General features: G+C 42.3%; 1 protein-coding gene across 1 annotated transcript in view; it reads right to left on the reverse strand.

The window, feature by feature from the left end:
• Window positions 1-482: 482 nt before the first annotated feature.
• ADCY7 (adenylate cyclase 7) overlaps window positions 483-16,734 on the reverse strand; it is a 393,360-nt gene continuing 377,108 nt past the window's right edge. The window contains exons 25-26 of the mRNA XM_073604992.1: window positions 6,353-6,477; window positions 483-5,807 (exon numbers count right to left, since the gene is read on the reverse strand). Coding sequence (XP_073461093.1) covers window positions 5,670-5,807; window positions 6,353-6,477 — 263 coding nt within the window. The 3' untranslated portion in view covers window positions 483-5,669. The remainder of the gene's footprint in view (window positions 5,808-6,352; window positions 6,478-16,734) is intronic.

Genomic DNA, 16,734 nt, shown 5'->3' on the forward strand with positions numbered 1-16,734 from the left:
CGAGATTCGAACCATTGAATGTACCACAGCATGCTGGGTTTACAACCAGCATGTTGGGCTTTAACTGCGATAATCGCTAACGGCTGCTATAGCCACTAGCAATAAATCAGTCTTCTCCTGGCAGGGACAGCTTCCCCCACCAGGAAATAGACCATGGCTCGGCAGGAGGGATTCCCGCATTAACACAGTCTGTGTTGATGGGGGAATCGAGCAAATTTCTTTCCTGCAACCCATGGTTGCAGGAAAGAAATTTGCTCTAAGCATGGTCGGCTTTAGGGACCTTTGATTGTAAACTCCTTGAGGGCAGGGACTGATGTGAATGTACAATAGATATGTAAAGCGCTGTGTAAATTGACGGCGCTATACAAGTACCTGTAATAAATTTAATAAAAAAAACAGAATAGAGCAACTAGCACAGACTAACTATTAACTCACAATGTTATAAAAGAAACTGGAACCCCATTTAAATAATGCACAGGCAATTTAGTGTGAGAAGTAAAACCTGATTTAAATGACATTTTTTATTCCACAGCCAGTCCACAATAAAAACAACATGAATGTATTTAATTACACAGTAATTAGAGATACTGTAGTATCTGGCAATGAGCTTACATGTGAAAGTGCAATAAATAAACATGACATCACATGAACATTAAAAAAATAAAATACAACACTGGAGGTTATTTAACGTCTGAAGAAAATTTGGTTATACAGCAGTTTAAAAAAGTACATTTGTACAAAATTGACTTACAAATAAAATAGGAATTAAGTATCCCTACTGAAAATATAAGGATATTAAAGTCCCACGACCATATAAAAACAAGAGGTGATAAGTGGATTGCTTTCATATATATGTATTCATATATTTTCATTTTAAATTGGGAGGTAAAATATTTCTTATTTTTTCAACTCCCGATTAAAATAGTTTCTACTACATAATGGTCCTTTATATCCAAGGGGTTCTGCTGTGACTGCTAGCTCAGACTCCTGTCTTAGGGCACTTTCAACGTATGCCTAGTGACACAATTTGCCTTTCTGCTTTCCAAAAGGTTACAGGTGTGACAGTACTAATCTTACATATGCTTTATGTTAAGTTTAGCTGTAATAATACAGTACATTTTGTCCTGAAACATGAGGAACTTACGCTACCTATCCAACATTATTGACTGTAACTACGATATACTAGAGTTGCCCATTAAGATTACTTTTAATGATGGTAGTGAGTTTTGTTTAGCAGTCAGTATTGTCTCTTCGGGCTTAGGATGGAGCCTGGGGTATCTACTTAGCAAAGATTTACTTTGTGTTAAAATGAACAGCTCCTGCAATATCTGTGAGATATCAGCTCTGCAGCCCCAGTTCATTTTAGGCTGCCAAACACAGCTTGAATTTATGGCCAATTCATGCTTAATCAGCCAACATTCAAGCTATGGGTGCCCCTGTCAGCACCACCCAACTTGAAAAAGGCAACTGAACAATCAAAGTTTGTTGAAGAAGCCAGGTGGAATATTGGCGGTGAAACAGCGCCAAATTCAGTCAGATGTAGACACTTGTCTTTTCGGGTATTCTGAAAGCCATTGCCACTCAGAATACAAAAAGCCTCATGTTTGTCACAATTTCCCCCTAGCCACCAATGAATCACTTTTATGTTCTAACCTGCCCTAGCAATACAAAATGGAGAAGCCAGTTGGTTGGCATAAGGGAAACATCTTTTTCCAGCCTTACATTTTATTCATGGAAATGCACACAGTTGTCTTTCAGTAGGCATTAACTGAGCATCAGTGGATGTAATGTATCTTTCTGTTAAGGTTCAAGCAGAAGATTTCAGAAGGCGCTTTCCCTTCTGCAGAAATCAAAGCAGTTTCTGGACTCCAGACCTTGGAAATAAGTCAAAGTTCCCATTCTGAACAAAAGGAAATTTGGAAAACGGTAATTACTGTAAATAAAGCAGAATTGGGGGCATATCAAGTATCACCTTCATAGAATGCTTATTAGAGCATATGTCTAAAAACCTTTGTTTTGGTTTTGGATAAAGTGGGGAAGAATCAGAAATCCTATAATTCTCTCAATTTCTGTTCTGCTGACACCAGCCAGAAAGTGAGGGAAAACAACAATAGAAATACAGGCAGAAATAAAAATCAGACAGGGGTTCTAGCCTTTCCCCACTAAAGAACAGCCGTTTCAGTTCAGCCTGTGATGCTGTTCTTCCTGCCTTGTAAAATGTCATCAGGACAGAGTGATGGTAAATCCCTCTGATGAAGCCCCTGTTATCCTTAAAAACCTGGGGCAGGGGTTCTAATACATTTCCCACTCTATGCAAAACTGAGAAGTAATGTTTGCATGGACATACACTTCCCGAGGACTAGAGTTGGAATACACTGCAATATGGTAAACGAGTGTACATGTTATGCAAATTTGACTTGAAACTTTACTTTTATACAACCAACAGTAATTAACCAAAGCATTGGGGAATTAATGAAAGCACTAGTAATAACATTTACAAAAATTTGTATATTCAGTGCAACTTAGAAAAACACATTGCAACATGTTCATGGCTAAATAAACCAGGCTAAATAATTTTTGCTGGCTTTCATTTAAACTGTTGCAGGCACATACTAACAGGTAAAAGTGCATTTTCCAGGACTTGTCATGATAATACTACAGTAGGTATCTTGTTAAGAACAGAATTACATTTTAATTTTGAAATCCAGCATTGCAGTGATCTGCTGCTTGAAAGCACATGTACATTTAAAATAGATTTATAATTCTTACCCTTAGTCTTTGCCCTCTACAGCCACCACTGGTGTCTGAGTAGCCATTACCTCTAGATGTGTCCAATGCCTGCTTCCCCGTGCTGTACACTATGGTCCCACCCCCAGCCGTTACATCTCTGGTGTAACCTTACAGAGTCGCAGAGACAGGCATACGGCACACCCGAAAGTATCAGATTTTAAAGTCTGGTACACACAAGTTTTTCTTTTTCATTCAATCCAGTGGGCTGAACAAAAAAAAAAAAAAACGGAGATCGCCACACTAACGCAAAAATGTGTGTTGATCTCCCCCGCTGTGCCTTTGTGTTTCGACTGATCACACTGGCTGCCAGTGCTGATCGGATGCCAATCAGATATTGGCTTTCCAGCATGCCAGTCTGACAGAAGCTGGTCGTGAGACTGGCTTCTCTAGAACAGACAGCTGTACACATGGGCTGAAAATCAGGCAGTACATGCGTGCAAGGCTTTAAGATTCCAGCAACAACTATAGCTCTGTAATGAGTTAAGCAGCCTGTAGTTCTATAAATGGTTTTAAAAGGCTGCCTTTGTTTCAGTTTAGCAAGAATGTTGTTTGATAGGAATAATTGTTTTCTTCTACCAAGAACTGACAGATTTAGATGCAATGCCTCGCATTTCAGTCCTCGCGTTAATACTTTTGAGAACCACTTAGTTTTTATGCACAGACAATGCACTCACTCAGTATTTCCTCTACTAAAGTTACATTAAATCACATCTCCAGCAATTAGAAAGAATCTACCCTTCCAATCCTTGTCCAGGGGGGTACAGAAATGATTTACCCTATTCCCCACTCCAGCCAGCCCCTCCTCTCCCCGAAGCTCTGGTCTGTAGGTGGTCTCCTCTGCATCATCCTGTACAATAGAGAAGCTGGTAACCCCGCATTCTACAAATGCAGGACGAGTTTGCTACAATGGCCCTGAGCAGCTTAAGAGTAGAGCCTGCGGGTGACTGGTCACTCCACTGAAGAGATCCCGCTGGAGTGCAAAATAAGGTATTTCTCCCTATTCTGGCACTCCTAGATATAACAAGCATTTAAAGCGGCATTAAAACCAAAATCAAAAATGTAATATATTGCAGTTTACCACATCATAAGATGTAATGGCTGTATCAGTATTCTTTTTTAGGCTTTTTCCCTGTTTTCACCTGGTGATCTGGTCAGTAATACACCTCCTGTATTAGAGTGCCCCTACTCTGGATGAAGGACAGCGGCATTGTTAGTCTGGGGCGAGGTGAGTGTTATGCCGCGTACACACGGTCGGACTTTTCGTCTACAAAAGTCCAACGGACGCCGACGGACTAAAGCTGGCTGGTAATCCGATCGTGTGTGGGCTTCTCCGGACTTTCAGCAGACTTTTTCAGCCTCAAATCCGACGGACTTTAGATTTGAAACATGCTTCAAATCTTTACGTCGTAACTACGACGGACCCCGAAATCCGCTCGTCTGTGTGCTAGTCCGACGGACAAAAACCCATGCTAGGGCAGCTATTGGCTACTGGCTATGAACTTCCTTATTTTAGTCCGGTGTACGTCATCACGTACGAATCCGTCGGACTTTTGTGTGGTCGTGTGTAGGCAAGTCCATTCGTTAGAAAGTCTGCTGCAAGTCCGCCGAAAGTCCGCCGGAAGTCTGTCGGACAGGCTGTCGGACTTTTGTAGACGAAAAGTCCGACCGTGTGTACGCGGCATAAGATGTACTAGCAGATTTAAAATACACTAACAGACTGAAGCTTTTTTTTACCCTTTTGGGAAAAAGGTTTTACATAAACAAATAAAAGCTGATTGTAAGCACCTCTGTCAGTGTTAAATCGTTTTTCTCATCTCTGTAACTAATACATTTTGCTGGAGAACTTGTTCTTTTAAACAACAGACTAACTGGTCAGATCACCAGATGAAAATAAAAGAAAGAACGCCTAAAAAAGAAAATGAATGCAGCCATCACATCTAAGAAATGGTAAGCTGCAATATAATAAATGTTTGCCTCTGGGTTTATTACTACTTCAATCTTTGCAGGGGGCCCCACTGCAAAGGTATTTTTGTTCTGCCCCTAGGTGGGCTGTAAGGAAAAATGCCAGGTCGAAGCACAGACCATTTATGAACTCTTCAGGCCAGAGGGTTAACAATACCGGACTTAATGACTGCATTGGATTATCTCTTCTCCTCATACACTGGTCTGTAATAGTCTGCAGCTATATCCTCGGCAGACTCTGTCTTTTTCCAGGATTAGAATGTGCCATTTCCAGGAGATTCAGATATTAAGCAAATGACAGAAAATAAGATAGGCTATACAACTCACCTGGTGTACAGTAGGGAGAGTAACACACCGTTCTACCTACAACATTTACGCTATGTGACAACAATGTTTTAGTTTTTCTTGTACAATCTCTTGAGAAATCTATAAGATCTGCAGTAACTGTGAACATAAATTCTGCTTACTGGCTGCTTATTATTGTTGCCTTCCATTGGTTGGAGATGCAGATCAGTTAGCGTCACTGCTATCAGTATCAGCCACATTTTTATTTCCAATTTGCCTTAATCATTGTCTATCTTACTGCATAAGGCTCCGTTTTGGAAAGCAAGGTGCATTTTTATGTATCATAGACAAATATAGCTGCAGTAAAAGAGTTCTGTGTCCTACTAAATGAACCCATGGTTGGTCCATAATAATATCTGCCACTTTAGGCCTTCACTGTGTAAACACTATAGTTCTGACAATAGTCAATACATCTTCTCCATACTGACAAGCGGAGCACTGGCAGTCTATGTAAAACATCCTCCAATATATACTCCTGGAATGGTAGCTTCATCAACATACTTGTCAATATCTTCATATAAAATTAGGCAGCAGGTATCTTTTTACAAGTTCAAATTAGGAGCAGATTTAGTTCATTCCAATGCTCTGGCATTTGGCTGTGTCTGTACAAAGTAAGTCCTCAATTCACCCTTTCCTTTAACATTGATTAGTCCTCTGCATTCACATGAATATCCCAGTCCTTCTAAAATACGACACGTCTCTTCTGTTACCTGAAACGAGAGTACAGTCAAGAAAAACTGAAAGAAACGAAACAGATTTAAGGCCTTAAATAATTTTTTTCTTTACTTTTATTGGTTGAACTGGATGGACTTGTGTCTTTTTTCAACCAGACTAACTATATAATTATTTTGTCCATTTAGGGAAAAGTGACAGATTCTCTTGTTAGGGCATCCTCCACCCGCTGAGCCCTTCACTGCACCTTCCCCACCACTCCATTCATCTGTGCGCGAAATATCCAGCGTTTCATGGTATGAGGGAAACATGTGACCTTCATCCTCTGCTCCCAGGATAGGCTCAGACACAGACAGACAAAGTGTACAGAGAATTTAATCTCAGTGCCTTTGCAAGAGAACTCTGGACTGGTTTCCAATCAACAAATAATGGACCCAATGCAAAATGAATACCCACCAAAGTAGTTTCCAATTTTTCATTGAAAGTTATGAAAATCTTATATTTTTTTATTCATGTACTCCTTTACCCACACAGCATACAATGATTACTCATAAATGTATTGTATAATTGGTTAAATAATTACCTGAATTTTCCCAAGTTCTCCTGTACTCTCCATCCTACTTGCAACATTCACAGTATTCCCCCAAATGTCATATTGAGGTTTCCTAGCTCCAATGACTCCAGCAATAACCGGTCCATGGTTTATACCTATAAGATGCAATAAGTCATATTATTATAAACTAGAGCAGACTTAGATTCCTCTTTTACTTGCTAGGAGATCTTTGGGATTTGGTGTATTATTCTGCATTGTACCAATATACAAATGTCACTTGGCAGAGTCAATGGCTTGGAACAATGATCATCAATGTAGGTATTTTTATGTTCTCATTGAACAAATATAACAAAAAAAAAAAGGTAGAAAATAATAGAATATTGTTACAGTTTAGATATACTTTCATTACATTCTTGAATACCGTATTAAAAGCTACAGTGCCAAGGCAAATTCAAAGATGTAAGCATAAATACCAGCAGAACTAAAACTTTTCACTGAAACTAATGTTTGTTAAAATAATTTTAACCATAAAGCAAAAAACAAACATTTGGTAAACAGGTAGGATTTTTGATGCAGAAGAGGCATACTATGGGTGAGATTTACTAAAACTGGAGCACTCACAATCTGGTGCAGCTGTGCATGGTAGCCAATCAGCTTCTAACCTCAGTTTGTTCAATGAAGCTTTGGCAATATAACCTGAAAGTTTCTCTGCAGAAGTGAGCCTAATTTTGCACTCTCCAGCTTTAGTAAATAAACCCCTATGTCCCTCCTACATTACATTTCTATTACCTGCCTGTATGTCCTGTATATGGAGCTGCACACCTCAGTTTACAAATTTCAGCAATACTGAGATACATGAACTACCATGCATTCACAGGAGTAACATCATCCCGGCCAGGCCAGATCGGTACCGAAATCTGAAGATGACAGTGGCTGGCGGGGAGAGCTCTGAGACACTGCAACACTGGAGAGAATAGTGAAGGTGGGTATAGTTCTGCTTTACTGCTGATCTGCAGATTTTAATGAAGTTTACATAGCTCATTTGGACCAAGCTGCATATAGCCTCAGTCCATTGACACCGACAGGGAGGCTTGGCCCTGCCCCTGGCTCACTCGTCACAGACTTTGATAGCAGCCATTGGCTCCCACTGCTATTAATCTGTGCAGTGAGGAGAGACAGGGCTGGGAGAGCCACTGCTCTCATGCACATCGCTGGATCCAGCTCAGGTAAGTATAAGGGGGGCACATGCAGCGCAGAAGGCTTTTTACTTTAATGCATATAATGCATTAAGGTAAAAAACCCTAAGGCTTTACAACCACTTTAACTATGGACTCTAAGGTGACCACAACTTACTAGAAAAACCCTGCAACAGTACATGGATGCCAATAAGTCATAACGGGGGGTAGCATATGAGAGTCTAGATGAAACAAATACCATTACATTGGTATTTTATAATGATTTGGGGAGTCGAATGGCTCCATGTTTTTTCACAGCTGACAGTATATTTGGGTAGGGAGAGAAAGCAAGATCATGGTAGATTGTGACATTATTGCCAGGGGCATGGGGGTCTTTAAAACAGCTAGATAATTGACTAATGATTAATAGACTAAAGAGGGTCAGTAGATACAATGAAAAGCAGTAGGAAAAGGGGCAGACCTGCCTGGTTCCAGTAAATATTGGGAAGTTTTCTGACCTGAAGCCCAAGTATTTAATATAGACAAGAGAGTTCTTATAAAGGGTGTGAATCCAGGTGTGAAAATTACTTTGGAATCCCCCTCTTGCTAGTATAACAATTAACAGAAGGGGAAGCTCCGCTTATCTGCCCGTCCCCCCCCACCCCCGATGCAACATTTGGCACCTTTCAGGGGGGAGGGGGAAGCGGGTACCTGTTTTTGCCGCGGGGAGATCACCTGGAAGTTCGGCCCCCCTCCTCCTTTCTCCGCTGCGGGGTCATTCACAAAGCGCAGCATGCTTAACGCATGCACAGTAGGAAACCGGCTGTGAAGCTGCAAGGCTTCACTGCCAGTTTCCCTTACAAGCAATGATGGTGGCAGCACCCGAGAGTCGATGGAAATATCCTTGGACAGGTAAGTGTCCTAATATTAAAAGTCAGCAGCTACTGTATTTGTAGCTGCTGACTTTTATTTTTTTCTGAAGGAGGCTGGACCTCCTCTTTAAGTAATCACAAAAAGACTATGAAATACTTTTCTAATATCTAAGGACCATAACACGGAGACTGTTATTATAATAGTATAAGGCAGTATAGCCTTTAGGGTCTGGTTGTTTAACTTTTAGGAGCATTAATGGTGGCCTGTACTTCTGGCAATGTAATTTTCAGATCAAGTGGGAGCTGTCTGTAGAAACCTGAGGAAGGATGATAATGGAAAAGAGGGCTTCTGTCTGTTGTATGGTAAAAAGGTGTTGGGAGGAATAAAGAAGACATACATGTTTTTGGAAGATTTAAACGATCTTAATAGGATTCAAAAATATGTTTTTCAATATACCTATGTGATTTATCAACTGAAATGAATTGTAGCTGATAAATCACATATGACATTTTTTAATGAAATTTTTGTAGCTTTATCTTTGATGCAAGAGGCGATACACCAGTAAAACAAATGTCATATTTCTTCAACATCAAAATGGCAGATCCTGAGTAATAAGCCCTTCTGTGAGGCAAGTGGGAATCACCACTGATTGGAGGTGAGCTTACAAAACACTCCCTACTATACAATAGTACATGCCATGTCTTCTAATGGATGTATTAAGGGTACACCCTGTACCATTGTTGCTCCAAACTCTTCTAAATTCAAACGTTGGGTTAACACACAGAGCTATGAGTAAGCACTTGGTGTAAGTGCGAAACGCGTCAGTTATTTTTGTACCACCCCACAGTCGTGTTCTGTGTACCCCATGATCCTGTATTTTGAATAAAAAGACGGATTTATCCATTCCGGTGTGCGGCTGTCCAATTCTTCTTGTTCTCTTCTACTTGCATCAGCATTCAGCCAGCACCTGGGGCTCTTCTCTTCCTGGAGGTAATGAGACACAAGCACTCTGGTTTAAGCCCCTCTTTGAGCGGAGGATCCCACATCATCTCTTTGGGTTAACACACACTCGCACTCTTAACCACTTGCCGACCGCCTAACGCAGATATACTGCGGCAGAATGGCACGGGCAGGCAAAATCACGTGGTACGTGATTTGCCTCTCGCGGGCAGGGGGCGCATCGCTCCCCCCCGATGCCCGAGGCGGTCGGCATCATTAGGGGAGTGATCTGTGCTGAGGGGGAGGCCACTGGATGCAATCAAAATCTTCCTCTGCTGCTGTAATGTAAACAGCGGCAGAGGAAGTGATGTCATCGCTCCTCGTGAAGCCTTCCGAGAAGAGAAGACATCAAGTAAGTCTGCACCAACACAACACTTACAGTAGAACACTCTAAGCACACTTTTCACCCCCGATCACCCCCCCTGTACACCCTGTCACAGTGACACCAATAGCAGTTTTTTTTTTTTGATTACTGCATTGGTGTCATTTTGTGACAGTGATAAGTGGTAGGGCAGTTAGTGTTAGGCCCCTTTAGGTATAGGGTAGCCGCCTAAACCCCCCCTAATAAAGTTTTAACCCCTTGATCACCTCCCGTCGCTAGTGTAACTAAGCAATCGTTTTTCTGATCCCTGTATTCATGTCACAGGTGACGCCAGTTAGGGAGGTAAATATTTAGGTTCGCCGTCAGCATTTTATAGCGTCAGGGACCCCCATATACTACCTAGTAAAGGTTTTAACCCCCTGATTGCCCCCTAGTTAACCCTTTCACCAGTGATCACCGTATAGCTGTTACGGGTGACGCTGGTTAGTTGGTTTATATTTTATAGTGTCAGGGCATCCGCCGTTTATTACCTAATAAAGGTTTAACCCCCTAATCACCCGGTGGGTGATGTAAGTTAGGTTTTAGGGTCAGATAGGGTCTGCGTCGCCCCAGGCAGCTTTAGGTTAGTGCCAGTGCCGCTAACACCCACGCACGCAGCATACACCTCCCTTAGTGGTATAGTATCTGAACGGATCAATATCTGATCAGATCTATACTAGTGTCCCCAGCAGTTTAGGGTTCCCAGAAATGCAGTGTTAGCGGGATCAGCCCAGATACCTGCTAGCACCTGTGTTTTGCCCCTCCACCCAGCCCAGCCCACCCAAGTGCAGTATCGATCAATCACTGTCACTTACAAAACACTAAACACACATAACTGCAGCGTTCGCAGAGTCAGGCCTGATCCCTGCGATCGCTAACAGTTTTTTTGGTAGCATTTTGATACAGTCGCTAACAGTCAGGAGCTTTTTTACCTGTGACTCTCACTAGTGTACCACTAAATTCAGAGCCCAAAATGGCAAATCAAAGGTACACTAGTGAAGAGGCCTACACGTTTCTGAGCATGACAGATAGTGAAGAGGAAGTCACTCATCTGTCAGATTCAGGCTCAGAATACGAACCTGTAGAGGACAGCGGCTCCATGACAGATAGCTCTGACGACGGAGTTGTGGTCCCTGCCAAGGTCAGGCGTACCAGACCCCAAACTTCTTCTTCTGTCGTTGATATGCAAGAACCGCAGGTCCCTCGTATGGAGCAGAGCAATACTAGCGCCGATATTCCTTATGGTGAACTGGCAAGCACCAGCGGCCTAGTACACCCTGGTCGTAGTCAATCCAGCACTGCAGTATCACGTGGTGACGTGGCGAGTCCCATAAGTGCAGTTCTAGCTGGTGAGGTGGCAAGCACAAGTAGTGTCCCGCTGCCACCAAGAAGACGAACACAGGCCCGTCTTGCCCATAGTGCCCTTCCTGCTGCATTCGCCAATCCCAATTGGGAACCCACCACTTCTGCAGCACCCGTACTTCCCCCATTCACTGGCCAACCCAGCATTCAGGTGGAAACAGTTGATTTTACGTCACTTGATTTTTATTCGCTGTTTTTCACCGAAGATCTCTATAGATCTATTGTGGACCAAAGCAATTTGTACGCTGGTCAACACATCGCCACTATTTCCCTGTCCTCCCTTGGCAGAGATTGGAGACCAATTACGGTTTCCAAATTTAGGCTCTTTCTTGGCCTTTCCCTCAACATGGGCATAACTAAAAAGAGTGAATTGCGGTCATATTGGTCCACTGACCCAATTCACCATATGCCCTTGTTCTCTGCCTCCATGACCAGGGCACGATACGAGCAGATCTTGCGCTTCGTGCACTTCAATGACAATGAACTCTGTCGTCCTCGTGGAGACCTTGGATACGATCGGCTCTACAAAATTCGGCCCCTCGTAAACCACTTCAACCAACGTTTTGCAGACTTGTTTACTCCCCATCAAGTTGTCTGCGTTGATGAGTCCCTGTTTAAGTTTTCTGGCCACTTGTCATTCAAACAGTACCTGTCCAGCAAGCGTGCCAGATACGGGGTCAAGATGTATAAGCTCTGTGACAGGGCCACAGGCTATACATGTAGTTTTATGGTTTAGGGAAAAGATAGTCACGCAGAGCCAACAAACTGCCCTGACTACATAGGAAGCGCTGGCAAGATTGTGTGGGACTTGGTGTCACCCTTATTTGGAAAGGGGTACCACTTATATGTGGACAATTATTACACGAGCGTGCCACTTTTTAGTCGCTTGTTTGATCAGCAGATTGGAGCATGAGGCACCGTGCAACCTAATCGCTGGGGCTTTCCCCAGCGGCTTGTAGATTCCCATCTTAGGCTGGGGGAGAGAGCCTGCTTCAAGTGTAATAACTTGCTCGCTATGAAGTGGAGGGATAATAAGAATGTTTTCGTTCTTACCTCCCTTCATGCAGACACGACTGTCCAAATTACTACGGCGACTGGTGTTGTGGAGAAACCCCTGTGTGTCCACGAATATAACCAAAATATGGGAGGGGTGGACCTCAACGACCAGTTGTTGGCGCCGTACCTTGTTGCCCGTAAGAAAAACACAAAAAGGAGTATCCAGCGCTAACCCAGGATGACCCAGGCAATAATAAACTGCTAGCAGACGCTAAAGGCTAATTCAATAAAAACCTCATATAAACATCAGTAAATAAAGTGCTGCGCAATTCATAAGAATCCATAAACTGATAAAAACACAAGTGGTGTTGGTGTAGATAAACGAGCAAATTGAAGTGCAAGTGACACGCAGGAAACAAATCTCAAAGACGGGTGTCAGTGATCCCTCTACCGCACAGAGATGGCCTCTCACCTCCAAATTCGACCTGAAACAGGTCACACAGCGAGAGTCAGTGTAGCCGACACAGCAATCCAGGCAAACACTCCGGACATAGCCGCTCCAGGATGCGTCTCAGTCAACATAATATGCCATGTGGAAAAAGATAACAAAGCGATCTAATGCTCTCTGTATGTTCAATCTTTTATTAAGGTAAAAAAGATAAGTTGCACTTACATATAACGGCACTCAGGTCCGAGTGCCGGCGGACAAACGAAACTGATAGTGAACGAGATGGCCGCGGGTGACGTCATGCGAACACCTGACCCCCGAAACTCTTATGAATTGCGCAGCACTTTATTTACTGTTGTTGCCCTTAAGGCCAGACGCTGGTACAAAAAAGTGTGTTTATTTATTTTAATTGGCTTTGCTGAACGCTCATGTGCTATACAGAGCTTCAGGACGGATTGGATCCTTCCTTAAATTCCAGGAAGAGATCGTCAAAGCCCTTCTGTTTCCAGATGGTGCTCCACCTCACCTTCCCCAACCAAATGCAGTAAGCCGGCTGCATGAGAGGCATTTTCTTTATGTCCTCCCGAGCACCCCTACCCAACGAGCCCCCCAAAAAAGATGTCGTGTCTGCAGCAAGCGTGGATATAGGCGTGACACCCGCTATTATTGTCCCTCCTGTCCTGACAATCCTGATCTTTGCACTGGTGAATGTTTTGAACGCTACTATACACTAGTTGAGTATTAGCGTAGGGTACAGCACTGCACAGACTAGGCACACTTTCACAGGGTTTCACAGCCATCGCATTTTGAGAGACCCGAACCTGGAACCGGTTACAGTTACAAAAGTTACAGTTACAAAAAAAAGTGTAAAAGAAAAAAAAAAAAAAAAGTAAAAAAACAAAAAAAATAAAATATAAAAAAAAAAAAAAAATTGTTGTCGTTTTATTCTTCTCTCTCTATTCTCTCTCTATTGTTCTGCTCTTTTTTACTGTATTCTATTCTGCAATGTTTTATTGTTATTATGTTTTATCATGTTTGCTTTATAGGTATGAAATTTTTTTATACTTTACTGTTTACTGTGTTTTATTGTTAACCATTTTTTCGTTTTCAGGTATGCCATTCAGCTGCAGAGCGTATTTATTTAACTTGACAGCAACAGTGTTTGCTCCCACGATACATGACTCCCGTGACTCCTGTGCTGTCGGAGGTGATTTCACCACCACAGTTAAAAAAAAGAGCATATATGCCGAAGCATGGGGGCAGCAGGGGCGGAGGAGCAATTTGCTCCTACCTTTTGCGGGTGGATGCCCCCATGCTTCGGCATATACCGTATTTATCGGCGTATAAAATGTTTTATTTTTTACTATGTTTTTTTTGTAGTTGCTTTTCAGGTATGGTAAGTCTTACTGTTATACTGTAATGTTACTTTGTTTTATTGTTAACCATCATTTGCTTAGCAGGTACGCCATTCAGTTGCCACGCGGATTTATTTATCTTAACAGCAACAGTGTTTGCTCCCACGATACATAAAGCCGTGACTCCAGCGCTGTAGGAGGAGATTTCACCACCACAGTTAAAAAAAAGAGCATATATGCCGAAGCATTTGCACCTACCTTTTGGGGCAGATGCCCCCATGCTTCGGCATATATAAGCAGTGCATGTATGCCCATCATTAGAAGTGGGTGGATGAAGGGAGGTATTCTAATAGTGGGCATACCCACCGATCAATCTCTTTTTTTCGTGCAGCCCACAGGCTGCATGAAAAAAAGTTTACAATTTATGCCCAACAAGGACCAGCAACGTACTGGTATGTTGCTGGACTTTGAGTGGTTATACCAGAATGATGCCTGCAGGTTTAGGTATCATCTTGGTATCGTTCTTTTCAGCCAGTGGTCGGCTTTCATGTAAAAGCAATCCTAGCAGCTAATTAGCCTCCAGACTGCTTTTACAAGCAGTGGGAGGGAATGCCCCCCCACCGTCTTCCATGTTTTTCTCTGGCTCTCCTGTCCCAACAGAGAACCTGAGAATGCAGCCGGTGATTCGGCCAGCTGACCATAGAGCTGACCAGAATGGCTCCAATTATCTCTATAGCCTAAGAAACTGGAAGCTACGAGCATTTTATGACTTAGATTTCGCCGGATGTAAACAGCGCCATTGGGAAAGCATTTTATCACACCGATCTTTGTGTGGTCGGATGCTTTGAGGGCAGAGGAGAGATCTAGGGTCTAATAGACCCCAATTTTTTCAAAAAAGAGTATCTGCCACTACCTATTGCTATCATAGGGGATATTTACATTCCCTGAGATAACAATAAAAATGATTTAAAAAAAAAAAAAAAAATGAAAGGACCAGTTTAAAAATAAGATATAAAAGCAAAAAATAATAAAGAAAAAAAAGCAAAAAAAAAAAGCACCCCTTTCCCCCCCTGCTTTCGCGCAAAGGCAAACGCAAGCGTCGGTCTGGCGTCAAATGTAAACAGCAATTTCACCATGCATGTGAGGTATCACCGCGAAGGTCAGATCAAGGGCAGTAATTTTAGCAGCAGACCTCCTCTGTAAATCTAAAGTGGTAACCTGTAAAAGCTTTTAAAGGCTTTTAAAAATGTATTTAGTTTGTCGCCACTGCACATTTGTGCGCAATTTTAAAGCATGACGTGTTTGGTATCCATGTACTCGGCCTAAGATCACCTTTTTTATTCCATCAAATATTTGGGCAATATAGTGTGTTTTAGTGCATTAAAATTTTAAAAAGTGTGTTTTTTCCCAAAAAAATGCGTTTGAAAAATCGCTGCGCAAATACTGTTTGAAAAAAAAAAAAAAATGAAACGCCCACCATTTTAATCTGTAGGGTCTTTGCTTTAAAAAAATATATAACGTTTGGGGGTTCAAAGTAATTTTCTTGCAAAAAATTTTTTTTTTTCATGTAAACAAAAAGTGTCAGAAAGGGCTTTGTCATCAAGTGGTTAGAAGAGTGGGTGGTGTGTGACATAAGCTTCTAAATGTTGTGCATAAAATGCCAGGACAGTTCAAAACCCCCCCAAATGACCCTATTTTGGAAAGTAGACACCTCAAGCTATTTGCTGAGAGGCATGTCGAGTCCATGGAATATTTTATATTGTGACACAAGTTGCAGGAAAAAGACAAATTTTTTTTTTTTTTGTCACTAAATGATATATTGCTCAAACATGCCATGGGAATATGTGAAATTACACCCCAAAATACATTCTGTTGCTTCTCCTGAGTACGGGGATACCACATGTGTGAGACTTTTCGGGAGCCTAGCTGCGTACGGGGCCCCGAAAACCAAGCACCGCCTTCAGGCTTTCTAAGGGTGTAAATTTTTGATTTCACTCTTCACTGCCTATCACAGTTTCGGAGGCCATGGAATGCCCAGGTGGCACAAACCCCCCCCCCCAATGACATTTTGGAAAGTAGACACCCCAAGCTATTTGCTGAGAGGTATGGTGAGTGTTTTGCAGACCTCACTTTTTGTCACAAAGTTTTGAAAATTGAAAAAAGAAAAAAAAAAGGTTTTTGTCATCTTTCTTCATTTTCAAAAACAAATGAGAGCTGCAAAATACTCACCATGTCTCTCAGCAAATAGCTTGGGGTGTCTACTTTCCAAAATGGGGTAATTTGTGAGGGTTTTGTGCTATCTCGGCATTTTATGGCCTTCGAAATTGTGATAGGTAGTGAGTAGGTAGAAATCCTGAAGGCGGTGATTGGTTTTTGGGGCCCCCATATGCAGCTAGGCTCCCAAAAAGTCTCACACATGTGGTATCCCCATACTCAGGAGAAGCAGCAGAATGTATTTTGGGGTGTAATTCCACATATGACCATGGCATGTTTGAGCAATATATCATTTAGTGACAACTTTGTGCAAAAAAAAAAAGTTTGTCACTTTCCCGCAACTTGTGGCAAAATATAAAATATTCCATGGACTCAACATGCCTCTCAGCAAATAGCTTGGGGTGTCTACTTTCCAAAATGGGGTCATTTGGGGGGGGGGGGGGGGTTTGTGCCATCTGGGAATTTTATGGCCTTCAAAACTGTGATAGGTAGTGAGGAGTGAAATCAAAAATTTACGCCCTTAGAAATCCTGAAGGCGGTGCTTGGTTTTCGGGGCCCCGTACGCGGCTAGGCTCCCAAAAAGTCCCACACATGTGGTATCCCCATACTCAGGAGAAGCAGTTAAATGT

The sequence above is a fragment of the Aquarana catesbeiana genome, linkage group LG11 (genome assembly GCF_042186555.1).
Source record: "Aquarana catesbeiana isolate 2022-GZ linkage group LG11, ASM4218655v1, whole genome shotgun sequence".
Taxonomy (NCBI): domain Eukaryota; kingdom Metazoa; phylum Chordata; class Amphibia; order Anura; family Ranidae; genus Aquarana; species Aquarana catesbeiana.